Here is a 26,790-nt window from a genome sequence, read left to right as displayed (position 1 = left end):
GTTGTGTTTATAGTGTTGATGTGTTTATGTAGGTTGTTGGGTTTATTAGTGTTGTGGGTTTAGTAGTGTTGTTGTGTTATTAGTGTTGTTGTGTGTTATTAGTGTTGTGTATTTATTAGTAATGTTGTATTTATTAGTGTGTTGTGTTTATTAGTGTTGTTGTGTGTTTATTAGTGTTGTTGTGTTATTAGTTGTGTTGAGATGTGTGGAGTTTATTAGTGTTGTTGTGTTTATTAGTGTTGTTGAGATGTGGAGGTTTTTATTAGTGGTGTGAGGTTTATTAGTGTTGATGTGTTTATTAGTGTTGTTGGGTTTATTAGTGTTGTTGGGTTTATTAGTGTTGTTGGGTTTATTAGTGTTGTTGGGTTTATTAGTGTTGTTGGGTTTAGTGTTGTTGTGTTTATTAGTGTTGTTGAGTTATTAGTGTTGATGTGTTTATTAGTGTTGTTGGGTTATTAGTGTTGTTGGGTTTATTAGTGTTGTTGGGTTATTAGTGTTGTTGGGTTTAGTGTTGTTGTGTTTATTAGTGTGTTGTGTTTATTAGTGTTGTTGTATTTATTAGTGTGTTTTGTATTATAGTGTTGTGTGTTATTGTGTGTGAGTTTATTAGTGGTGTTGTGTATTAGTGTTGATGTGTTTATTAGTGTGTTGGGTTATTAGTGTTGTGGGGTTTATTAGTGTGTGTTTATTAGTTGTGATGTGTGTTTATTAGTGTTGTGGGTTTATTAGTGTTGTTGTATTTATTAGTGTCGTTGTGTTTATTAGTGTTGTTGAGTTTATTAGTGTTGTTGTGTTTATTAGTGTTGATGTGTTTATTAGTGTTGTTGGGTTTATTAGTGTTGTTGGGTTTATTAGTGTTGTTGTGTTTATTAGTGTTGTTGTGTTTATTAGTGTTGTTGTATTTATTAGTAATGTTGTATTTATTAGTGTTGTTGTGTTTATTAGTGTTGTTGTGTTTATTAGTGTTGTTGAGATGTGGAGGTTTATTAGTGTTGTTGTGTTTATTAGTGTTGTTGAGATGTGGAGGTTTATTAGTGGTGTTGAGTTTATTAGTGTTGATGTGTTTATTAGTGTTGTTGGGTTATTAGTGTTGTTGGGTTATTAGTGTTGTTGGGTTTATTAGTGTGATGTGTTTATTAGTGTTGTTGAGTATTAGTTGTTGTTGAGTTATTAGTGTTGTTGTGTTTATTAGTGTTGATGTGTTATTAGTGTTGTTGGTTTATTAGTGTTGTTGTGTTATTAGTGTTGTTGTGTTTATTAGTGTTTTTGTATTTATTAGGTGTGTTGTATTATTAGGTTGTGTGTTTATTAGTGTTGTTGTGTTTATTAGTGTTGTTGTGTTTATTAGTGTTGTTGGGATGTGGAGGTTTTATTAGTGTGTGGTTATTAGGGTTGTTGTATTTATTAGTGTGTTGGTTTATTAGTGTTGTTGTGTTTATAGTGTTGTTGGTTTATTAGTGTTGTTGGGTTATTAGTGTTGTTGGTTTATTAGTGTTGATGTGTTATTAGTGTTGTTGAGTTTATTAGTGTTGTTGAGTTTATTAGTGTGTTGAGTTTATTAGTGTTGTTGAGTTTATTAGTGTTGTTGTGTTTATTAGTGTGGTTTGAGATGTGGAGGTTATTAGTGTTGTTGAGTTTATAGTGTTGATGTGTTTATTAGTGTTGTTGGGTTTATTAGTGTTGTTGTGTTTATTAGTGTTGTTGTGTTTATTAGTGTTGTTGTGTTTATTAGTGGTGTTGGTTTATTAGTGTTGTTGTATATTAGTGTTGTTGTATTTATTAGTGTTGTTGTGTTTATTAGTGTTGTTGTGTTTATTAGTGTTGTTGTGTTTATTAGTGTTGTTGTGTTTATTAGTGTTGATGTGTTTATTAGTGTTGTTGGGTTTATTAGTGTTGTTGTGTTTATTAGTGTTGTTGTGTTTATTAGTGTTGATGTGTTTATTAGTGTTGTTGGGTTTATTAGTGTTGTTGTGTTTATTAGTTTTAACCAGTGGCGGTCGGTGGACGATCATGTTTTAAATTACCTTATTTCTATACTACTATTACAGCATACTGGATGACTTCATATTCACCCAGTTCAATGTACAGTGATGGGTTTAGGTTACTGTCATTCATATTCACCCAGTTCAATGTAACAGTGACAGGTTTAGGATACTGTCATTCATATTCACCCAGTTCAATGTAACAGTGATGGGTTTAGGTTACTGTCATTCATATTCACCCAGTTCAATGTAACAGTGACAGGTTTAGGATACTGTCATTCATATTCACCCAGTTCAATGTAACAGTGATGGGTTTAGGTTACTGTCATTCATATTCACTCAGTTCAAATGTAACAGTGACAGGTTTAGGATACTGTATTCATATTCACCCAGTTCAATGTAACAGTGATGGGTTTAGGTTACTGTCATTCATATTCACCCAGTTCAATGTAACAGTGACAGGTTTAGGATACTGTCATTCATATTCACCCAGTTCAATGTAACAGTGATGGGTTTAGGTTACTGTCATTCATATTCACCCAGTTCAATGTAACAGTGACAGGTTTAGGATACTGTCATTCATATTGAGTTGTTGAGTTTATTAGTGTTGTTGTGTTTATTAGTGTTGTTGTGTTTATTAGTGTTGAGTTTATTAGTGTTGTTGAGATGAGGTGGTTTATTAGTGTTGTTGTGTTAAATAGTGTTGTTGAGTTTATTAGTGTTGTTGAGATGAGGTGGTTATTAGTGTTTGTTGGGTTTATTAGTGTTGTTGTGTTTATTATTGTTGTTGGGTTTATTAGTGTTGTTGAGTTTATTAGTGTTGTTGAGATGAGGAGGTTTATTAGTGTTGTTGAGTTTATTAGTGTTGTTGAGATGTGGAGGTTTATTAGTGTTGTTGGGTTTATTAGTGTTGTTGTGTTTATTAGTGTTGTTGGGTTTATTAGTGTTGTTGGGTTTATTAGTGTTGTTGAGATGTGGAGGTTTATTAGTGTTGTTGTGTTTATTAGTGTTGTTGAGTTTATTAGTGTTGTTGTGTTTATTAGTGTTGTTGTGTTTATTAGTGTTGTTGTGTTTATTAGTGTTGTTGTGTTTATTAGTGTTGCTGTGTTTATTAGTGTTGCTGTGTTTATTAGTGTTGCTGTGTTTATTAGTGTTGTTGTGTTTATTAGTGTTGTTGAGATGTGGAGGTTTATTAGTGTTGTTGAGTTTATTAGTGTTGTTGAGATGTGGAGGTTTATTAGTGTTGTTGAGTTTATTAGTGTTGTTGTGTTTATTAGTGTTGTTGTGTTTAGTGTTGCTGTGTTTATTAGTGTTGTTGTGTTTATTGGTGTTGTTGGGTTTAGTGTTGTTTTGTTTATTAGTGTTGTTGTGTTTATTAGTGTTGTTGTGTTTATTAGTGTTGCTGTGTTTATAAGTGTTGTTGGGTTTATTAGTGTTGTTGTGTTTATTAGTGTTGTTGGGTTTATTAGTGTTGTTGTGTTTATTGCTGCTGTTGAGATGTGGAGGTTTATTAGTGTTGTTGAGATGTGGAGGTTTATTAGTGTTGTTGAGATGTGGAGGTTTATTAGTGTTGTTGAGATGTGGAGGTTTATTAGTGCTGTTGTGTTTATTGGTGCTGTTGAGATGTGGAGGTTTATTAGTGTTGTTGAGTTTATTAGTGTTGTTGGGTTTATTAGTATTGTTGAGTTTATTAGTGTTGTTGAGTTTATTAGTGTTGTTGAGTTTATTAGTGTTGTTGGGTTATTAGTGTTGTTGTGTTTATTGCTGCTGTTGAGATGTGGAGGTTTATTAGTGTTGTTGAGATGTGGAGGTTTATTAGTGCTGTTGTGTTTATTGGTGCTGTTGAGATGTGGAGGTTTATTAGTGTTGTTGAGTTTATTAGTGTTGTTGTGTTTATTAGTGTTGTTGAGTTTATTGCTGCTGTTGAGATGTGGAGGTTTATTAGTGTTGATGAGATGTGGAGGTTTATTAGTGTTGTTGAGATGTGGAGGTTTATTAGTGTTGTTGTGTTTATTAGTGTTGTTGTGTTTATTAGTGTTGTTGTGATGTGGAGGTTTATTAGTGTTGTTGAGATATGGAGGTTTATTAGTGTTGTTGTGTTTATTAGTGTTGTTGAGTTTATTAGTGTTGTTGTGTTTATTAGTGTTGTTGAGATGTGGAGGTTTATTAGTGTTGTTGTGTTTATTAGTGTTGTTGAGTTTATTAGTGTTGATGTGTTTATTAGTGTTGTTGGGTTTATTAGTGTTGTTGGGTTTATTAGTGTTGTTGGGTTTATTAGTGTTGTTGGGTTTAGTGTTGTTGTGTTTATTAGTGTTGTTGTGTTTATTAGTGTTGTTGTATTTATTAGTGTTGTTGTATTTATTAGTGTTGTTGTGTTTATTAGTGTTGTTGAGTTTATTAGTGTTGTTGTGTTTATTAGTGTTGATGTGTTTATTAGTGTTGTTGGGTTTATTAGTGTTGTTGGGTTTATTAGTGTTGTTGTGTTTATTAGTGTTGATGTGTTTATTAGTGTTGTTGGGTTTATTAGTGTTGTTGTATTTATTAGTGTCGTTGTGTTTATTAGTGTTGTTGAGTTTATTAGTGTTGTTGTGTTTATTAGTGTTGATGTGTTTATTAGTGTTGTTGGGTTTATTAGTGTTGTTGGGTTTATTAGTGTTGTTGTGTTATTAGTGTTGTTGTGTTTATTAGTGTTGTTGTATTTATTAGTAATGTTGTATTTATTAGTGTTGTTGTGTTTATTAGTGTTGTTGTGTTTATTAGTGTTGTTGTGTTTATTAGTGTTGTTGAGATGTGGAGGTTTATTGAGTGGTTGTTGTGTTTATTAGTGTTGTTGAGATGTGGAGGTTTATTAGTGGTGTTGAGTTTATTAGTGTTGATGTGTTTATTAGTGTTGTTGGGTTTATTAGTGTTGTTGGGTTTATTAGTGGTTGTTGGGTTTATTAGTGTTGATGTGTTTATTAGTGTTGTTGAGTTTATTAGTGTTGTTGAGTGTATTAGTGTTGTTGTGTTTATTAGTGTTGATGTGTTTATTAGTGTTGTTGGGTTTATTAGTGTTGTTGTGTTATTAGTGTTGTTGTGTTTATTAGTGTTTTTGTATTTATTAGTGTTGTTGTATTATTAGTGTTGTTGTGTTTATTAGTGTTGTTGTGTTTATTAGTGTTGTTGTGTTTATTAGTGTTGTTGGGATGTGGAGGTTTATTAGTGTTGTTGAGTTTATTAGTGTTGTTGTATTTATTAGTGTTGTTGTGTTTATTAGTGTTGTTGTGTTTATTAGTGTTGTTGGGTTTATTAGTGTTGTTGGGTTTATTAGTGTTGTTGAGTTTATTAGTGTTGATGTGTTTATTAGTGTTGTTGAGTTTATTAGTGTTGTTGAGTTTATTCGTGTTGTTGAGTTTATTAGTGTTGTTGAGTTTATTAGTGTTGTTGTGTTTATTAGTGTTGTTGAGATGTGGAGGTTTATTAGTGTTGTTGAGTTTATTAGTGTTGATGTGTTTATTAGTGTTGTTGGGTTTATTAGTGTTGTTGTGTTTATTAGTGTTGTTGTGTTTATTAGTGTTGTTGTGTTTATTAGTGTTGTTGTGTTTATTAGTGTTGTTGTATTTATTAGTGTTGTTGTATTTATTAGTGTTGTTGTGTTTATTAGTGTTGTTGTGTTTATTAGTGTTGTTGAGATGTGGAGGTTTATTAGTGTTGTTGAGTTTATTAGTGTTGTTGTGTTATTTAGTGTTGTTGTGTTTATTAGTGTTGATGTGTTTATTATGTTAAATAGTGTTGTTGAGTTTATTAGTGTTGTTGAGATGGGGTGGTTTATTAGTGTTGTTGGGTTTATTAGTGTTGTTGGGTTTATTAGTGTTGTTGAGTTATTAGTGTTGTTGAGTTTATTAGTGTTGTTGAGTTTATTAGTGTTGTTTGTTTATTAGTGTTGATGTGTTTATTAGTGTTGTTGGGTTATTAGTGTTGTTGTGTTTATTAGTTTTAACCAGTGGCGGTCGGTGGACGATCATGTTTTAAATTACCTTATTTCTATACTACTATTACAGCATACTGGATGACTTCATATTCACCCAGTTCAATGTAACAGTGATGGGTTTAGGTTACTGTCATTCATATTCACCCAGTTCAATGTAACAGTGACAGGTTTAGGATACTGTCATTCATATTCACCCAGTTCAATGTAACAGTGATGGGTTTAGGTTACTGTCATTCATATTCACTCAGTTCAATGTAACAGTGACAGGTTTAGGATACTGTAATTCATATTCACCCAGTTCAATGTAACAGTGATGGGTTTAGGTTACTGTCATTCATATTCACCCAGTTCAATGTAACAGTGACAGGTTTAGGATACTGTCATTCATATTCACCCAGTTCAATGTAACAGTGATGGGTTTAGGTTACTGTCATTCAATTCACCCAGTTCAATGTAACAGTGACAGGTTTAGGATACTTTCATTCATATTCACCCAGTTCAATGTAACAGTGACAGGTTTAGGTTACTGTCATTCATATTCACCCAGTTCAATGTAACAGTGATGGGTTTAGGTTACTGTCATTTCATATTCACCCAGTTCAATGTAACAGTGACAGGTTTAGGTTACTGTCATTCATATTCACCCAGTTCAATGTAACAGTGATGGGTTTAGGATACTGTCATTCTTATTGAGTTGTTGAGTTTATTAGTGTTGTTTGTGTTTATTAGTGTTGTTGTGTTTATTAGTGTTGTTGAGTTTATTAGTGTTGTTGAGATGAGGTGGTTTATTAGTGTTGTTGTGTTAAATAGTGTTGTTGAGTTATTAGTGTTGTTGAGATGAGGTGGTTTATTAGTGTTGTTGGGTTTATTAGTGTTGTTGTGTTTATTATTGTTGTTGGGTTTATTAGTGTTGTTGAGTTTATTAGTGTTGTTGAGATGAGGAGGTTTATTAGTGTTGTTGAGTTTATTAGTGTTGTTGAGATGTGGAGGTTTATTAGTGTTGTTGGGTTTATTAGTGTTGTTGTGTTTATTAGTGTTGTTGTGTTTATTAGTGTTGTTGGGTTTATTAGTGTTGTTGAGATGTGGAGGTTTATTAGTGTTGTTGTGTTTATTAGTGTTGTTGAGTTTATTAGTGTTGTTGTGTTTATTAGTGTTGTTGGGTTTATTAGTGTTGTTGGGTTTATTAGTGTTGTTGTGTTTATTAGTGTTGTTGTGTTTATTAGTGTTGTTGTGTTTATTAGTGTTGCTGTGTTTATTAGTGTTGCTGTGTTTATTAGTGTTGCTGTGTTTATTAGTGTTGTTGTGTTTATTAGTGTTGTTGAGATGTGGAGGTTTATTAGTGTTGTTGAGTTTATTAGTGTTGTTGAGATGTGGAGGTTTATTAGTGTTGTTGTGTTTATTAGTGTTGTTGAGTTTATTAGTGTTGTTGTGTTTATTAGTGTTGTTGTGTTTATTAGTGTTGTTGTGTTTATTAGTGTTGTTGTGTTTAGTGTTGCTGTGTTTATTAGTGTTGTTGTGTTTATTGGTGTTGTTGGTTTATTAGTGTTGTTTTGTTTATTAGTGTTGTTGTGTTTATTAGTGTTGTTGTGTTTATTAGTGTTGCTGTGTTTATAAGTGTTGTTGGGTTTATTAGTGTTGTTGTGTTTATTAGTGTTGTTGGGTTTATTAGTGTTGTTTGTGTTTATTGCTGCTGTTGAGATGTGGAGGTTTATTAGTGTTGTTGAGATGTGGAGGTTTATTAGTGTTGTTGAGATGTGGAGGTTTATTAGTGTTGTTGTATTTATTAGTGTTGTTGTGTTTATTAGTGTTGTGGGTTTATTAGTGTTGTTGGGTATGTTATTAGTGTTGTTGTGTTTATTGCTGCTGTTGAGATGTGGAGGTTTATTAGTGTTGTTGAGATGTGGAGGTTTATTAGTGCTGTTGTGTTTATTGGTGCTGTTGAGATGTGGAGGTTTATTAGTGTTGTTGAGTTTATTAGTGTTGTTGGGTTTATTAGTATTGTTGAGTTTATTAGTGTTGTTGAGTTTATTAGTGTTGTTGGGTTATTAGTGTTGTTGTGTTTATTGCTGCTGTTGAGATGTGGAGGTTTATTAGTGTTGTTGAGATGTGGAGGTTTATTAGTGCTGTTGTGTTTATTGGTGCTGTTGAGATGTGGAGGTTTATTAGTGTTGTTGTGTTTATTAGTGTTGTTGAGTTTATTGCTGCTGTTGAGATGTGGAGGTTTATTAGTGTTGATGAGATGTGGAGGTTTATTAGTGTTGTTGTGTTTATTAGTGTTGTTGTGTTTATTAGTGTTGTTGTAATGTGGAGTTATTAGTGTTGTTGAGATGTGGAGGTTTATTAGTGTTGTTGTGTTTATTAGTGTTGTTGTGTTTATTAGTGTTGATGTGTTTATTAGTGTTGTTGAGTTTATTAGTGTTGTTGAGTTTATTAGTGTTGATGTGTTTATTAGTGTTGTTGGTTTATTAGTGTTGTTGGGTTTATTAGTGTTGTTGTGTTTATTAGTGTTGTTGTGTTTATTAGTGTTGTTGTGTTTATTCGTGTTGTTGTATTTATTAGTGTTGTTGTATTTATTAGTGTTGTTGTGTTTATTAGTGTTGTTGTGTTTATTAGTGTTGTTGTGTTTATTAGTGTTGTTGAGTTTATTAGTGTTGTTGTGTTTATTAGTGTTGATGTGTTTATTAGTGTTGTTGTGTTTATTAGTGTTGTTGTGTTTATTAGTGTTGTTGTGTTTATTAGTGTTGTTGTGTTTATTAGTGTTGTTGTATTTATTAGTGTTGTTGTATTTATTAGTGTTGTTGTGTTTATTAGTGTTGTTGTGTTTATTAGTGTTGTTGTGTTTATTAGTGTTGTTGAGATGTGGAGGTTATTAGTGTGGTTGAGTTTATTAGTGTTGTTGTGTTTATTAGTGTTGTTGTGTTTATTAGTGTTGATGTGTTTATTAGTGTTGTTGGGTTTATTAGTGTTGTTGGTTTATTAGTGTTGATGTGTTTATTAGTGTTGTTGAGTTTATTAGTGTTGTTGAGTTTATTAGTGTTGTTGTGTTTATTAGTGTTGTTGAGATATGGATGTTTTATTCGTGTTGTTGTGTTTATTAGTGTTGTTGAGATGTGGAGGTTTATTAGTGTTGTTGTGTTTATTAGTGTTGTTGTGTTTATTAGTGTTGATGTGTTTATTAGTGTTGTTGAGTTTATTAGTGTTGTTGAGTTTATTAGTGTTGTTGTGTTTATTAGTGTTGATGTGTTTATTAGTGTTGTTGGTTTATTAGTGTTGTTGGGTTTATTAGTGTTGTTGTGTTTATTAGTGTTGTTGTGTTATTAGTGTTGTTGTGTTTATTAGTGTTGTTGTATTTATTAGTGTTGTTGTATTTATTAGTGTTGTTGTGTTTATTAGTGTTGTTGTCTTTATTAGTGTTGTTGTGTTTATTAGTGTTGTTGAGTTTATTAGTGTGTTGTGTTTATTAGTGTTGATGTGTTTATTAGTGTTGTTGGGTTTATTAGTGTTGTTGTGTTTATTAGTGTTGTTGTGTTTATTAGTGTTGTTGTGTTTATTAGTGTTGTTGTATTTATTAGTGTTGTTGTATTATTAGTGTTGTTGTGTTTATTAGTGTTGTTGTGTTTATTAGTGTTGTTGTGTTTATTAGTGTTGTTGAGATGGAGGTTTATTAGTGTTGTTGAGTTTATTAGTGTTGTTGTGTTTATTAGTGTTGTTGTGTTTATTAGTGTTGATGTGTTTATTAGTGTTGTTGGGTTTATTAGTGTTGTTGGGTTTATTAGTGTTGTTGGGTTTATTAGTGTTGATGTGTTTATTAGTGTTGTTGAGTTTATTAGTGTTGTTGTGTTTATTAGTGTTGATGTGTTTATTAGTGTTGTTGGGTTTATTAGTGTTGTTGTGTTTATTAGTGTTGTTGTGTTTATTAGTGTTGTTGTATTTATTAGTGTTGTTGTGTTTATTAGTGTTGTTGAGATGTGGAGGTTTATTAGTGTTGTTGAGTTTATTAGTGTTGTTGTATTTATTAGTGTTGTTGTGTTTATTAGTGTTGTTTGTGTTTATTAGTGTTGTTGGGTTTATTAGTGTTGTTGGGTTTATTAGTGTTGTTGAGTTTATTAGTGTTGATGTGTTTATTAGTGTTGTGAGTTTATTAGTGTTGTTGAGTTTATTAGTGTTGTTGTGTTTATTAGTGTTGATGTGTTTATTAGTGTTGTTGGGTTTATTAGTGTTGTTGGGTTTATTAGTGTTTGTTGTGTTTATTAGTGTTGTTGTGTTTATTAGTGTTGTTGTGTTTATTAGTGTTGTTGTATTTATTAGTGTTGTTTGGTGTTTTATTAGTGTTGTTGTGTTTATTAGTGTTGTTGTGTTTATTAGTGTTGTTGAGATGTGGAGGTTTATTAGTGTTGTTGAGTTTATTAGTGTTGTTGTATTTATTAGTGTTGTTGTGTTTATTAGTGTTGTTGTGTTTATTAGTGTTGTTGGGTTTATTAGTGTTGTTGGGTTTATTAGTGTTGTTGTATTTATTAGTGTTGTTGTGTTATTAGTGTTGTTGTGTTTATTAGTGTTGTTGTGTTTATTAGTGTTGTTGAGATGTGGAGGTTTATTAGTGTTGTTGAGTTTATTAGTGTTGTTGTATTTATTAGTGTTGTTGTGTTTATTAGTGTTGTTGTGTTTATTAGTGTTGTTGGGTTTATTAGTGTTGTTGGGTTATTAGTGTTGTTGAGTTTATTAGTGTTGATGTGTTTATTAGTGTTGTTGAGTTTATTAGTGTTGTTGAGTTATTAGTGTTGTTGAGTTTATTAGTGTTGTTGTGTTTATTAGTGTTGATGTGTTTATTAGTGTTGTTGGGTTTATTAGTGTTGTTGTGTTTATTAGTGTTGTTGTGTTTATTAGTGTTGATGTGTTTATTAGTGTTGTTGGGTTTATTAGTGTTGTTGTGTTTATTAGTGTTGTTGTGTTTATTAGTGTTGTTGTATTTATTAGTGTTGTTGTATTTATTAGTGCTGTTGTGTTTATTAGTGTTGTTGTGTTTATTAGTGTTGTTGTGTTTATTAGTGTTGTTGAGATGTGGAGGTTTATTAGTGTTGTTGAGTTTATTAGTGTTGTTGGGTTTATTAGTGTTGTTGGGTTTATTAGTGTTGTTGAGTTATTAGTGTTGATGTGTTTATTAGTGTTGTTGAGTTATTAGTGTTGTTGAGTTTATTAGTGTTGTTGTGTTTATTAGTGTTGTTGTGTTTATTAGTGTTGTTGAGATGTGGAGGTTTATTAGTGTTGTTGAGTTTATTAGTGTTGTTGTATTATTAGTGTTGTTGTGTTTATTAGTGTTGTTGTGTTTATTAGTGTTTGTTGGGTTTATTAGTGTTGTTGGGTTTATTAGTGTTGTTGGGTTTATTAGTGTTGATGTGTTATTAGTGTTGTTGAGTTTATAGTGTTGTTGAGTTTATTAGTGTTGTTGAGTTTATTAGTGTTGTTGTGTTTATTAGTGTTGTTGTGTTTATTAGTGTTGTTGTATTTATTAGTGTTGTTGTGTTTATAGTTCGTTGTTGTGTTATTAGTGTTGTTGTGTTTATTAGTGTTGTTTGAGATGTGGAGGTTTATTAGTGTTGTTGAGTTTATTAGTGTTGTTGTGTTTATTAGTGTTGTTGAGTTTATTAGTGTTGTTGAGTTTATTAGTGTTGTTGTGTTTATTAGTGTTGATGTGTTTAATTAGTTGTTGTTGGGTTTATTAGTGTTGTTGGTTTATTAGTGTTGTTGTGTTTATTAGTGTTGTTTGTTGTTTATTAGTGTTGTTGTGTTATTTAGTGTTGTTGTGTTTATTAGTGTTGTTGTATTATTAGTGTTGTTGTATTTATTAGTGTGTTGTTTATTAGTGTTGTTGTGTTTATTAGTGTTGTTGTGTTTATTAGTGTTTGTTGAGATGTGGAGGTTTATTAGTGTTGTTGAGTTTATTAGTGTTGTTGTATTTATTAGTGGTTGTTGTGTTTATTAGTGTTGTTGTGTTTATTAGTGTTGTTGGGTTTATTAGTGTTGTTGGGTTTATTAGTGTTGTTGAGTTTATTAGTGTTGATGTGTTTATTAGTGTTGTTGAGTTTATTAGTGTTGTTGAGTTTATTAGTGTTGTTGAGTTATTAGTGTTGTTGTGTTTATTAGTGTTGTTGTGTTTATTAGTGTTGTTGTGTTTATTAGTGTTGTTGTGTTTATTAGTGTTGTTGTGTTTATTAGTGTTGTTGAGATGTGGAGGTTTATTAGTGTTGTTGAGTTTATTAGTGTTGTTGTGTTTATTAGTGTTGTTGTGTTTATTAGTGTTGTTGAGTTTATTAGTGTTGTTGAGTTTATTAGTGTTGTTGTGTTTATTAGTGTTGATGTGTTTATTAGTGTTGTTGGGTTTATTAGTGTTGTTGGGTTTATTAGTGTTGTTGTGTTTATTAGTGTTGTTGTGTTTATTAGTGTTGTTGTGTTTATTAGTGTTGTTGTATTTATTAGTGTTGTTGTATTTATTAGTGTTGTTGTGTTTATTAGTGTTGTTGTGTTTATTAGTGTTGTTGTGTTTATTAGTGTTGTTGAGATGTGGAGGTTTATTAGTGTTGTTGAGTTTATTAGTGTTGTTGTGTTTATTAGTGTTGTTGTGTTTATTAGTGTTGATATGTTTATTAGTGTTGTTGAGTTTATTAGTGTTGTTGTGTTTATTAGTGTTGATGTGTTTATTAGTGTTGTTGGGTTTATTAGTGTTGTTGTGTTTATTAGTGTTGTTGTGTTTATTAGTGTTGTTGAGTTGTGGAGGTTTATTAGTGTTGTTGAGATTTGGAGGTTTATTAGTGTTGTTGAGATGAGGTGGTTTATTAGTGTTGTTGAGATGTGGAGGTTTATTAGTGTTGTTGGGTTTATTAGTGTTGTTGAGTTTATTAGTGTTGTTGTGTTTATTAGTGTTGTTGTGTTTATTAGTGTTGCTGTGTTTATTAGTGTTGTTGGGTTTATTAGTGTTGTTGAGTTTATTAGTGATGTTGGGTTTATTAGTGTTGTTGAGTTTATTAGTGATGTTGGGTTTATTAGTGTTGTTGAGATGTGGAGGTGTATTAGTGTTGTTGAGATGAGGTGGTTTATTAGTGTTGTTGAGATGTGGAGGTTTATTAGTGTTGTTGGGTTTATTAGTGTTGTTGTGTTTATTAGTGTTGCTGTGTTTATTAGTGTTTATTAGTCCCTCCCTCCCTCCCCTCCCTCCCTCCCTCCCTCCCTCCCTCCCTCCCTCCCTCCCTCCCTCCCTCCCTCCCTCCCTCCCTCCCTCCCTCTCTCTCTCTCTCTCTCCCTCCTCCATGCTCTCCTCCCCCTCCCTCCCTCTCCCCCTACCTCCTCCATGCTCCATCTCCCCCTCCCTCTCCCCCTTCCTTCTCCATGCTCCCTCCCTCACTCCCTCCTCCTCCCTCCCTCCTCTCTCTAACAGATGTCAAAGGATCAAGCATCTGCGTTCACTGCCTCTTTCCATTTCTCTTTCTGTCTCTTTCCATATGTTGATCCCAGGTCTCTAACAGTCTGACAGATTCCATGCATCAACCATAACGTGTGTGTGTGTGTGTGTGTGTCTTATGTGCAGCGTTGGTTAGGTTACTCTCTAAATGTAGTCCGTTACAGTAACTAGTTAAATTGTAAATCAGTAATTTAACTTTTGGATTACCCCAATCTCAGTAATGTAATCTGATTACTTTCAGTTACTTTTAGATTACTTCCCCCTTTAAAAGGCATTAGATGAAGACATAAAATGAATGTCACCAAATTGATAGACCTCTATTGCAGGATAAATCCGTGTTAGAGTTTATATAGCTGGCCGTATGTTGATGTTGCATTTCACTCTGGTTATTACGCATCTTCTAACCCATTCCTTTCTACTACATATCATAATACGATTCAATTATATCTTTGCATTTAAAAACCAAAGTCATTCCAATTAATGTAAAATCCCTTGATCTTCAAGAATAGGACAACCAGCCAACCAGTAGAAAGCTGAGGGATGGGCCTGGAGAAACATAACCACTCTCAGATTTTATTTTACCTTTATTTAAATAACCATAATGTTTATTTATTTTTATTTTACCTTTATTTAACCAGGCAAGTCAGTTAAGAACAAATTCTTATTTTCAATGACGGCCTAGGAACAGTGGGTTAACTGCCTGTTCAGGGGCAGAACGACAGATTTGTACCATGTCAGCTCGGGGGTTTGAACTTGCAACCTTCCGGTTACTAGTCCAACGCTCTAACCACTAGGCTACCCTGCCGCCCCAAATTAGATTAATAGATTCATAGACAGAGCCGTGGATGCAAGGACTGACCATCCATGATATCAACATTATAGTTATAACCATGTTATGAGACTATACAGGACTGACCATCCATGATGTCAACATTATAGTTATAACCATGTTATGAGGCTATACAGGACTGACCATCCATGATATCAACATTATAGTTATAACCATGTTATGAGGCTATACAGGACTGACCATCCATGATATCAACATTATAGTTATAACCATGTTATGAGGCTATACAGGACTGACCATCCATGATATCAACATTATAGTTATAACCATGTTATGAGGCTATACATTATAGTTATAACCATGTTATGAGACTATACATTATAGTTATAACCATGTTATGAGGCTATACAGTGTTTGTTTACATTGACCATGTTTACAAACATTGGAGAAAAACAAGTTTATATTTTAGGTTCTCAGTTGAACTAAGCTCATGAGGCATTTATAAACTATATTCTTCAACAATCAATGGATATGTATATATATATATATATATATATATATATATCATTTTCAAGTCCAAACATTGATGTAGCAACTACAGATTGGTCCTTTTTCAAACGTGGACGAGTTTGAGCATGTGTCCGTTAGGCCTGTGACATTTTTTGAGAATCAGCACAAATTAGATTGAGCAATAAAAAGCCCCACTCGTGGTCTTCTTAAATTAAACTAGTTTTTTGACAGCATGGAGCACGATACCAGGATAAGTTGAGATGGGAGGAACTCCCTCAAACGTTAATTCCACAGGCTGCGATCCACACTTTGTAGCTGTTGCAAGCAGCTGTGTGAATCACATCACTGAGAGCCGCAGTGTGATTCACATCACTGAGAGCCGCAGTGTGATTCACATCACTGACAGAGCAGCAGTGTGATTCACATCACTGAGAGCCGCAGTGTGATTCACATCACTGAGAGTAGCTGTGTGAATCACATCACTGAGAGCCGCAGTGTGATTCACATCACTGAGAGCCGCAGTGTGATTCACATCACTGAGAGCCGCAGTGTGATTCACATCACTGAGAGCCGCAGTGTGATTCACATCACTGACAGAGCAGCAGTGTGATTCACATCACTGACAGAGCAGCAGTGTGATTCACATCACAGAGAGCCGCAGTGTGATTCACATCACTGAGAGCCGCAGTGTGATTCACATCACTGAGAGCCGCAGTGTGATTCACATCACTGACAGAGCAGCAGTGTGATTCACATCACTGAGAGCCGCAGTGTGATTCACATCACTGAGAGTAGCTGTGTGAATCACATCACTGAGAGCCGCAGTGTGATTCACATCACTGAGAGCCGCAGTGTGATTCACATCACTGAGAGCCGCAGTGTGATTCACATCACTGAGAGCCGCAGTGTGATTCACATCACTGACAGAGCAGCAGTGTGATTCACATCACTGACAGAGCAGCAGTGTGATTCACATCACAGAGAGCCGCAGTGTGATTCACATCACTGAGAGCCGCAGTGTGATTCACATCACTGAGAGCCGCAGTGTGATTCACATCACTGAGAGCCGCAGTGTGATTCACATCACTGAGAGCAGCAGTGTGTGTGTGTCTCTATCCGTGTGTGTGTCTCTATCCGTGTGTGTGTCTCTCTATCCGTGTGTGTGTGTGTCTATCCATGTGTCTCTATCCATGTGTGTGTGTGTCTCTATCCGTGTGTCTCTATCCGTGTGTGTGTGTGTCTCTATCCGTGTGTCTCTATCCGTGTGTGTGTGTGTCTCTATCCGTGTGTCTCTATCCGTGTGTGTGTGTGTCTCTATCCGTGTGTCTCTATCCGTGTGTCTCTATCCATGTGTGTGTGTGTGTGTCTCTATCCGTGTGTGTGTGTTTGTGTGTGTGTCTTTATCCATGTGTGTGTGTGTGTGTGTGTGTACACTCACCATGAGCTACCCAGCCATGTCTACAGTGGTCACATATCCTGAGGTTGGTCTTGGCTGGTCTGAAACACTGACAGGTACAGTTCACCTGGGTACATCTGATCACCTGGGGAACGAGGAGGATAGAGAGATGATGAAGAAGAAGATTACATTTAGAGCTGCTTTTATAGCTGCTTGTGGGACAAGAGGGAGTTAAAGTTACACACACAGCATACCTGGTCCAAGTTGGGAGACATCTTCACCATATTACACCATCTTTGACCTTTAAGAAATAGATTATTACAACATAGAATAATCTATCTATTCCATTTCAAACATGAAAACTTTATTAACAAAATGATATATATCCATTTTCAGACATGTTGGTAAATTAGCTTGTATTGTTTTCACTATCTATGGTGTGGTTCAATGACAGACATGTATTGGTTTAAAATCTATCACGTGATTGTTTCATTTCAGAGAGACAATTAATCATGTCTTTTTTTAAAGTTAAATGATACATATCCACCTCTCTGATAAATACCTAATACTGACAGGTTTTCCACAGTCAAACGTAACAAATAACTACATTTTTAATAAACAACTTCGCAAATGGCACATTTGTGACATCAGTAATAATAATAACAATATAAATAATAATAATAACAATATAAATAATAATAATAATAATAACAATATAAATAATAATAATAATAATAATAATAACAATATAAATAATAATAATAACAATATAAATAATAATAATAACAATATAAATAATAATAATAATAATAACAATATAAATAATAATAATAATAATAATAATAACAATATAAATAATAATAATAACAATATAAATAATAATAATAATAATAATAATAATAACAATATAAATAATAATAATAACAATATAAATAATAATAATATAAATAATAATAATAATAATAATAATAACAATATAAATAATAATAATAATAATAATAATAACAATATAAATAATAATAATAACAATATAAATAATAATAATAACAATATAAATAATAATAATAATAATAATATAAATAATAATAATAATAACAATATAAATAATAATAATAATAATAATATAAATAATAATAATAATAACAATATAAATAATAATAATAACAATATAAATAATAATAATAATAATAATAATAATAACAATATAAATAATAATAATAATAATAATAACAATATAAATAATAATAATAATAATAATAATAACAATATAAATAATAATAATAATAATAATATAAATAATAATAATAATAAAACAATATAAATAATAATAATAACAATATAAATAATAATAATAATAATAATATAAATAATAATAATAATAATATAATAACAATATAAATAATAATAATAATAATAATAATAACAATATAAATAATAATAATAATAATAATAATAATAATAATAACAATATAAATAATAATAATAACAATATAAATAATAATAATATAATAATAATAATAACAATATAAATAATAATAATAACAATATAAATAATAATAATAATAATAACAATATAAATAATAATAATAATAATAATAATAATAACAATATAAATAATAATAATAATAACAATATAAATAATAATAATAACATATAAATAATAATAATAATAATAATAATAATAACAATATAAATAATAATAATAATAATAATAATAATAACAATATAAATAATAATAATAATAATAACAATATAAATAATAATAATAATAATAATAATAATAACAATATATATAATAATAATGATATACATTATAATAATAACAATATATATAATAATAATGATATACATTATAATAATGATATACATTATAATAATAACAATATATATAATAATAATGATATACATTATAATAATAACAATATATATAATAATAATGATATACATTATAATAATAACAATATATATAATAATAATGATATACATTATAATAATAACAATATATATAATAATAATGATATACATTATAATAATAACAATATATATAATAATAATGATATACATAATAATAACAATATATATAATAATATAAATATACTACTAATAAGAATATAAATAACAATAATAATTCAATACAGTAATATGAGATCTGTATGTAAAACATTTACATTTGAGTTGTTTAACAGATGCTCTTATCCAGAGTGACTTAAAGTCAGTCCATTCATCTCCAGGTAGCTAGGTGGACCAGTCATAGTCAGTACATTCATCTTCAGATAGCTAGGTGGACCAGTCATAGTCAGTACATTCATCTCCAGATAGCTAGGTGGACCAGTCATAGTCAGTACATTCATCTTCAGATAGCTAGGTGGACCAGTCATAGTCAGTACATTCATCTCCAGGTAGCTAGGTGGACCAGTCATAGTCAGTACATTCATCTCCAGGTAGCTAGGTGGACCAGTCATAGTCAGTACATTCATCTTCAGATAGCTAGGTGGACCAGTCATAGTCAATACATTCATCTCCAGATAGCTAGGTGGACCAGTCATAGTCAGTACATTCATCTTCAGATAGCTAGGTGGACCAGTCATAGTCAGTTCATTCATCTCCAGATAGCTAGGTGGACCAGTCATAGTCAGGACATTCATCTCCAGATAACTAGGTGGACCAGTCATAGTCAGTTCATTCATCTCCAGATAGCTAGGTGGACCAGTCATAGTCAGTACATTCATCTCCAGATAGCTAGGTGGACCAGTCATAGTCAGGACATTCATCTCCAGATAACTAGGTGGACCAGTCATAGTCAGTACATTCATCTCCAGATAACTAGGTGGACCAGTCATAGTCAGGACATTCATCTCCAGATAACTAGGTGGACCAGTCATAGTCAGGACATTCATCTCCAGATAACTAGGTGGACCAGTCATAGTCAGGACATTCATCTCCAGATAACTAGGTGGACCAGTCATAGTCAGTACATTCATCTCCAGATAGCTAGGTGGACCAGTCATAGTCAGTACATTCATCTCCAGATAGCTAGGTGGACCAGTCATAGTCAGGACATTCATCTCCAGATAGCTAGGTGGACCAGTCATAGTCAGTACATTCATCTTCAGATAGCTAGGTGGACCAGTCATAGTCAGTACATTCATCTCCAGATAGCTAGGTGGACCAGTCATAGTCAGTACATTCATCTTCAGATAGCTAGGTGGACCAGTCATAGTCAGTACATTCATCTCCAGATAGCTAGGTGGACCAGTCATAGTCAGGACATTCATCTCCAGATAGCTAGGTGGACCAGTCAGAGTCAGTACATTCATCTCAAGATAGCTAGGTGTGCCAGTCATAGTCAGTACATTCATCTCCAGATAGCTAGGTGGACCAGTCATAGTCAGTCCATTCATCTTCAGATAGCTAGGTGGACCAGTCATAGTCAGGACATTCATCTCCAGATAGCTAGGTGGACCAGTCATAGTCAGGACATTCATCTCCAGATAACTAGGAGGACAACCACATCACAGCCAAATATAGAGGAAGTGAACATTCCAGCTTTATAGCGTTTTGCAATTTTTTATTTATTTTTAAGGACGTCTAAAATCTATGAATTCAAAATATGGAAACAGTAATATTTTACACAGACTTGAAGGTACCCATAAGCAATCATTGTGTCCTTTCATGGATATTGTGTGAGAGAACAATAAGAATTCACAAACATTCAAACCTTTAAATATGTTTAGTTTAGTTTACGCCACAGAAGAAAGCAACAATAAAACGAATCTATCGAGAAAAGAACATTACACTTTGCACATAATTTTAACAAATTAATTATACAACAATTTAGGCTAGAGTTCTTGATTATTTGTGGGCACGTGTCTTAAACTCACCTGGTTGTGTGGGTCAGGTTGGTGTCAGGGGTTCGCTGTCTCTTAGTACCTCTCCTCTCTCCTGTTCTGGACTGTGTAGGCTAGAAGATCTTGACAACTACTGTTATTTCTCTCTCTCTCTCTCTCTCTCTCTCTCATCTCTCTGTCTCTCTCTCCGTATCTCTCTGTATCTCTCTCTCTCTGTGTATCTCTCTCTGTGTCTCTCTCTCTCTGTATCTCTCTCTCTCTCCCTCTGAGTCCCTAATCTTGGCTCCTCCCATTTAAATTTGGGTGAGGATCTGGGATGTGAGACTGAGCCAAGAGAGAGAGAGAGAGAGAGAGAGAGCGTCTGTCTATGTACACTGATTGTGTGTGTGTGTGTATCAGTGGGCCATAGGGAGAAGGATATATGGTGCATTCAGAAAATATTCAGACCCCTTGACTTTTTTCCACATTTTATTACATTAGATCCTTATTCTATAATTGATTTAATTGTCCCCCCCCCCCTTTATCAATCTAAACACGATACACTTTGATGACAAAGCAGAAACAGGTTTTTAGAAAAAACCTGGAAATACCACATTTGCGTAAGTATTCAGACCCTTTTCTCAGTACTTTGTTGAAGGACCTTTGGCAGCGATTACATCCTCAAGTCTTCTTGGGTATTATGTACACCTGTATTTGGGCAGTTTCTTCCATTCTTCTCTGCAGATCCTCTCAAGCTCTGTCAGGTTGGATGGGGAGCGTCGCTGCACAGCTATTTTCAGGTCTCTCCAGACATGTCAGATTGGGTTCAAGCTTCAGATGGGCAACTCAAGGACATTGAGACTTGGCCCGAAGCCACTCCTCTGTTGTCCTGATGTGTGCTTAGGGTCGTTGTCCTGTTGAAAGGTAAACTTTGACCAGAGTCTGAGGTCCTGAGCGCTCTGGAGCAGGTTTTCATCAAGGATCTATCTGTGCTTGCTCTGTTCATCTTTCCCTCGATCCTGACTAGTCTCCCAGTCCCTGCCGCTGAAAGACATCCCCACAGCATGATGCTGCCACCACCATGCTTCACCGTAGGGATGGTGCCACCACCATGCTTCACCGTAGGGATGGTGCCACCACCATGCTTCACCGTAGGGATGGTTCCAGGTTTCCTCCAGACGTGACGCTTGGCATTCAAGCCTTTTACAAAGGCTTGACCTTTGGGTTCTTGATCACCTCCCTGACCAAGGCCCGATTACTCAGTTTGGCCGGGCGCCCAGCTCTAGGAAGAATCTTGGTGGTTCTAAATCTCTTCCAGGTTTGGAACCTGGGAACGTTCAATGCTGTGTACATATTTTAGTACCCTTTGACCGAGACCTGTGGCGCGACACAATACTGTCTCTAAGCTCTACGGACAACACCTTCGACATCATGGCTTGGTTTTTGCTCTGACATGCACTGTCAGCTGTGGGACCTTTAAAAGACAGGTGTGTGCCTTTCCAAATGATCTCCAATCAATTGAATTTACCAAAGCTGGACTCCAATCAAGGTGTAGATAGATCTCAAGGATGCAGGTCCTCTACCAACCCCCCTAACCCCAGGTCCCCTACCAACCCCCCCAAACTCCAGGTCTCCTACCAACCCCCCTAACCCCAGGTCCCCTACCAACCTCCCTAACCCCAGGTCCCCTACCAACCCCCCTAACCCCAGGTCCCCTACCAACCCCCCTAACCCCAGGTCCCCTACCAACCCCCCTAACCCCAGGTCCCCTCCCAACTTTCCTAATCCCAGGTCCCCTACCAACCTCCCTAACCCAGGTCCCCTACCAAGCCCCCTAACCCCAGGTCCCCTACCAACCCCAGGTCCCCTACCAACCCCCCAAACCCCAGGTCCCCTCCCAACCCCCCAAACCCCAGGTCCCCTACCAACCCCCCAAACCCCAGGTCCCCTCCCAACCCCCCCAAACCCCAGGTCCCCTACCAACCCCCCTAACCCCAGGTCCCCTACCAACCCCCCTAACCCCAGGTCCCCTACCAACCCCCCTAACCCCAGGTCCCCTACCAACCCCCCTAACCCCAGGTCCCCTACCAACCCCCCTAACCCCAGGTCCCCTACCAACCCCCCTAACCCCAGGTCGCCTACCAACCCCATAACCGCAGGTCCCCTACCAACCTCCCTAACCCCAGGTCCCCTACCAACCCCCCTAACCCCAGGTCGCCTACCAACCCCCATAACCGCAGGTCCCCTACCAACCCCCCTAACCCCAGGTCCCCTACCAACCCCCCTAACCCCAGGTCCCCTACCAACCCCCATAACCGCAGGTCCCCTACCAACCTCCCTAACCCCAGGTCCCCTACCAACCCCCATAACCGCAGGTCCCCTACCAACCCCCCTAACCCCAGGTCCCCTACCAACCTCCCTAACCCCAGGTCCCCTCCCAACCCCCCTAACCCCAGGTCGCCTACCAACCCCCATAACCGCAGGTCCCCTACCAACCCCCCTAACCCCAGGTCCCCTACCAACCTCCCTAACCCCAGGTCCCCTAGAGAGCCCTTCAACCATCCACTACAAACTCTCACAGTCATCCATGTTTCTCACACAAAAAATCTGAAATTGTTTCAAATTTCAAAGTTTAGGTATTAAATCCACATTTTAAGGCTAGGAATTAAACACACACACACACACACACACACACACACACACACACACACACACACACACACACACACACACACACACACACACACACACACACACACACACACACACACACACACACACACACACACACACACACACACACACACACACACACACCCACCCACCCACCCACCCTCAGGGGGACGAAGAGCGGAGTAAGCCCGCCCCTAGGCCAACCCTCCCACCCACCCACCCACCCGCCCCTAGGCCAACCCATTGAAACCGCCCTGAGGAACGTTGGAAACGATGACATCAGCACTATGTCATGAAAATGACATCGCTTTGAAGAGAGAATGTCCACAATGACACACTATTCCCTTTATAGTGCACTACCTTAGACCCTATTCCCTATTTGGTGCACTACCTTACACCAGAGGGACTATATAGAGAATAAGGGGCCAATCAGGACACATCCAGAGAGAGAGGGAGTAGGAGGGAGGGAGAGAGAGATGGGGGAGAGAGAGAGATGGGGGAGAGAGAGAGAGAGTGAGAGAGAGAGAGATGGGAGAGAGAGAGTGAGAGAGAGAGAGAGGAGATGGGAGAGAGATGGGAGAGGGAGAGAGAGAGAGATGGGAGAGAGATGGGAGAGGGAGAGAGATGGGAGAGGGAGACAGAGATGGGAGAGGGAGACAGAGATGGGAGAGGGGGAGAGATGGGAGAGGGAGACAGAGAGAGATGGGAGAGGGAGACAGAGAGAGAGATGGGAGAGAGATGGGAGAGGGAGAGAGATGGGAGAGGGAGAGAGATGGGAGAGGGAGAGAGATGGGAGAGAGATGGGAGAGGGAGAGAGATGGGAGAGGGAGAGAGATGGGAGAGGGAGAGAGATGGGAGAGGGAGAGAGATGGGAGAGGGAGACAGAGAGAGATGGGAGAGGGAGACAAAGAGAGAGATGGGAGAGGGAGAGAGATGGGAGAGGGAGACAGAGAGAGATGGGAGAGGGAGACAGAGAGAGAGATGGGAGAGAGAGAGATGGGAGAGGGAGACAGAGAGAGATGGGAGAGGGAGACAGAGAGAGAGATGGGAGAGGGAGACAGAGAGAGAGATGGGAGAGGGAGAGAGATGGGAGAGGGAGACAGAGAGAGATGGGAGAGGGAGAGAGATGGGAGAGGGAGACAGAGAGAGATGGGAGAGGGAGAGAGAGAGAGATGGGAGAGGGGAGAGAGAGAGATGGGAGAGGGAGAGAGAGAGAGATGGGAGAGGGAGAGAGATGGGAGAGGGAGAGAGATGGGAGAGAGATGGGAGAGGGAGAGAGATGGGAGAGGGAGAGAGATGGAGAGGGAGAGAGATGGGAGAGGGAGAGAGATGGGAGAGGGAGACAGAGAGAGAGATGGGAGAGGGGGAGAGATGGGAGAGGGAGACAGAGAGAGAGATGGGAGAGGGAGAGAGATGGGAGAGGGAGACAGAGATGGGAGAGGGGGAGAGATGGGAGAGGGAGACAGAGAGAGAGATGGGAGAGAGAGATGGGAGAGGGAGAGAGATGGGAGAGGGAGGACAAAAGGGACAACTCAGCCTCTAGCGCAAACTTTTCTTCACTTCTAAATGTACTGTGAATGCAAAATAAAAACTTTACTTGAATTTGAACCCCTGAGAATAACCTTGGTTTCTCAGCCTAACGTGCCTCTAGGTACGAGCTATAGACAGACAGGTATAAGATGAGATGATGACAAGAGACCTGGGACTGGGGCCTTCCTATCCTCACAGCTCTCTCTCTCCTATTAACTTTTTTTTATCAATCTCGCTAACTTAAACTTTCTGTTCTTCCAAGGTGGACAGGACTTATCCTCTGCTATAAGGGAGGGAGAGAGGGAAGGATAGAGGAATAGATAGATGGAGAGATAAAAGGATAGTATGGAGGTGAATGATAGAGAGGTCAGGAGAGAGGGCAGGATAAGGGAGAGGAAGAGGCAGATAGAGGAAGAGAGATGAAGACGAGGGGGAGAGAGAGGATAGAGTAATAGAGGTAGAGGGATAGAGAGATAGAGAGACGCGGATAGAAGGGATAGAGACAGGCGATAGAGGGATAGAGAGAGAGGGATAGAGGGATAGAGGTATAGACAGAGGATAGAGAGAGGTATAGACAGAGGGATAGAGAGAGGGATAGAGAGAGGGATATAGGTATAGATAGAGATATAGATAGAGGGATAGAGAGAGGGATAGAGGTATAGATAGAGATATAGATAGAGGGATAGAGAAGAGAGGGATAGAGAGAGGTATAGATAGAGATATAGATAGAGGCATAGAGAGAGGGATATAGGTTATAGATAGAGATATAGATAGAGGGATATAGAGAGAGGGATAGAGGTTATAGATAGAGATATAGATTAGAGGGATAGAGAGAGGGATAGAGAGAGGTATAGATAGAGATATAGATAGAGGGATAGAGAGAGGTATAGATCGAGATAGAGATATAGATAGAGGGATAGAGGAGAGGGATAGAGAGAGTATAGATAGAGATATAGATAGAGGATAGAGGTAGAGGTATAGATAGAGATATAGATAGAGGGATAGAGAGAGGGATAGAGAGAGGTTATAGGATAGAGATATAGATAGAGGGATAGAGAGAGGTATAGATAGAGATAGAGATATAGATAGATGGATAGAGAGAGAGGATAGAGGTATAGAGAGAGATATAGATAGAGGGATAGAGAGAGGGATAGAGGTATTAGATAGAGGGATAGATAGAGGAGATGTATAGATAGAGGGATAGAGGTTATAGATAGAGGTGGATAGAGAGGGATAGATAGAGATAGATAGATAGAGGGATAGAGAGAGGCTAGAGGGATAGAGGGATAGAGGGAGGGATAGAGAGAGGGATAGAGAGAGGGATTAGAGAGATAGAGAGAGGGATAGAGAGAGGGATAGAGGGATAGAGGTATAGATAGAGGGATAGAGGTATAGAGAGATAGAGAGAGAGGGATAGAGAGATAGAGAGCGGGATAGAGAGAGGGATAGAGGTATAGAGAGATAGAGAGAGGGATAGAGAGAGGGATAGAGGTATATAGATAGAGGGATAGAGAGAGGGGAGGATAGAGGGATAGAGGTATAGATAGAGGGATAGAGAGAGAGATAGAGGTATAGATAGAGGGATAGAGAGAGGGATAGAGGGATAGAGAGAGGGATAGAGGGATAGAGGTATAGACAGAGGGGGATAGAGAGAGGGATAGATAGAGGGATAGAGAGAGGGATATAGGTATAGATAGAGATATAGATAGGGATAGAGAGAGGGATAGAGGTATAGATAGAGATATAGATAGAGGGATAGAGAGAGGGATAGAGAGAGGTATAGATAGAGATATAGATAGAGGCAATATAGGTATAGATAGAGATATAGATAGAGGGATAGAGAGAGGGGATAGAGGTATAGATAGAGATATAGATAGAGGGATCGAGAGAGGGCTAGAGAGAGGTATAGATAGAGATAAGATATCTGAGATAGGAGAGATAGAGAGATAGAGAGAGGGATAGAGAGAGGGATAGAGGTATTATATAGAGAGATAGAGAGAGGGATAGCGAGAGGGATAGAGGTTATAGGATAGAGGGATAGAGAGAGGGATAGAGGGATAGAGGTATAGATAGAGGGATAGAGAGAGAGATAGAGGTATAGATTAGAGGGATAGAGAGAGGGATTAGAGGGATAGAGAGAGGATAGAGGGACTAGAGGTATAGATAGAGGGATAGAGAGAGGGATTAGATAGGGGATAGAGAGAGGGATATAGGTATAGATAGAGATATAGATAGAGGGGATAGATGAGAGGGATAGAGGTATAGATAGAGATATAGATAGAGGGATAGAGAGAGGGATAGAGAGAGGTATAGATAGAGATATAGATAGAGGCATAGAGAGAGGGATATAGGTATAGATAGAGATATAGATAGAGGGATAGACGAGAGGGATAGAGGTATAGATAGAGATATAGATAGAGGGATAGAGAGAGGGATAGAGAGAGGTATAGATAGAGATATAGATAGAGGGATAGAGAGAGGTTATAGATCGAGATAGAGATATAGATAGAGGGATAGAGAGAGGGATAGAGAGAGGGATAGATAGAGATAGAGATATAGATAGAGGGATAGAGAGAGGGATAGAGGTATAGATAGAGATATAGATAGAGGGATAGAGAGAGGGATAGAGAGAGGTATAGATAGAGATATAGATAGAGGG

At 36.4% G+C, this 26,790-nt stretch overlaps 1 protein-coding gene across 1 annotated transcript in view; it reads right to left on the bottom strand.

Annotated features, from left to right (window-relative positions):
• Positions 1 to 26,790, bottom strand: part of LOC116354052 (zinc finger protein basonuclin-2) — a 55,881-nt gene that overhangs the window by 26,340 nt on the left and 2,751 nt on the right. Inside the window, exon 2 of the mRNA XM_031793054.1 lies at positions 16,144 to 16,246. Within this exon, the coding sequence (XP_031648914.1) occupies positions 16,144 to 16,246 (103 nt within the window). The remainder of the gene's footprint in view (positions 1 to 16,143; positions 16,247 to 26,790) is intronic.

The sequence above is a fragment of the Oncorhynchus kisutch genome, linkage group LG16 (genome assembly GCF_002021735.2).
Source record: "Oncorhynchus kisutch isolate 150728-3 linkage group LG16, Okis_V2, whole genome shotgun sequence".
In the NCBI taxonomy this organism is placed as follows: Eukaryota; Metazoa; Chordata; class Actinopteri; order Salmoniformes; family Salmonidae; genus Oncorhynchus; species Oncorhynchus kisutch.
This window is presented reverse-complemented; position numbering and strand designations above follow the sequence as displayed.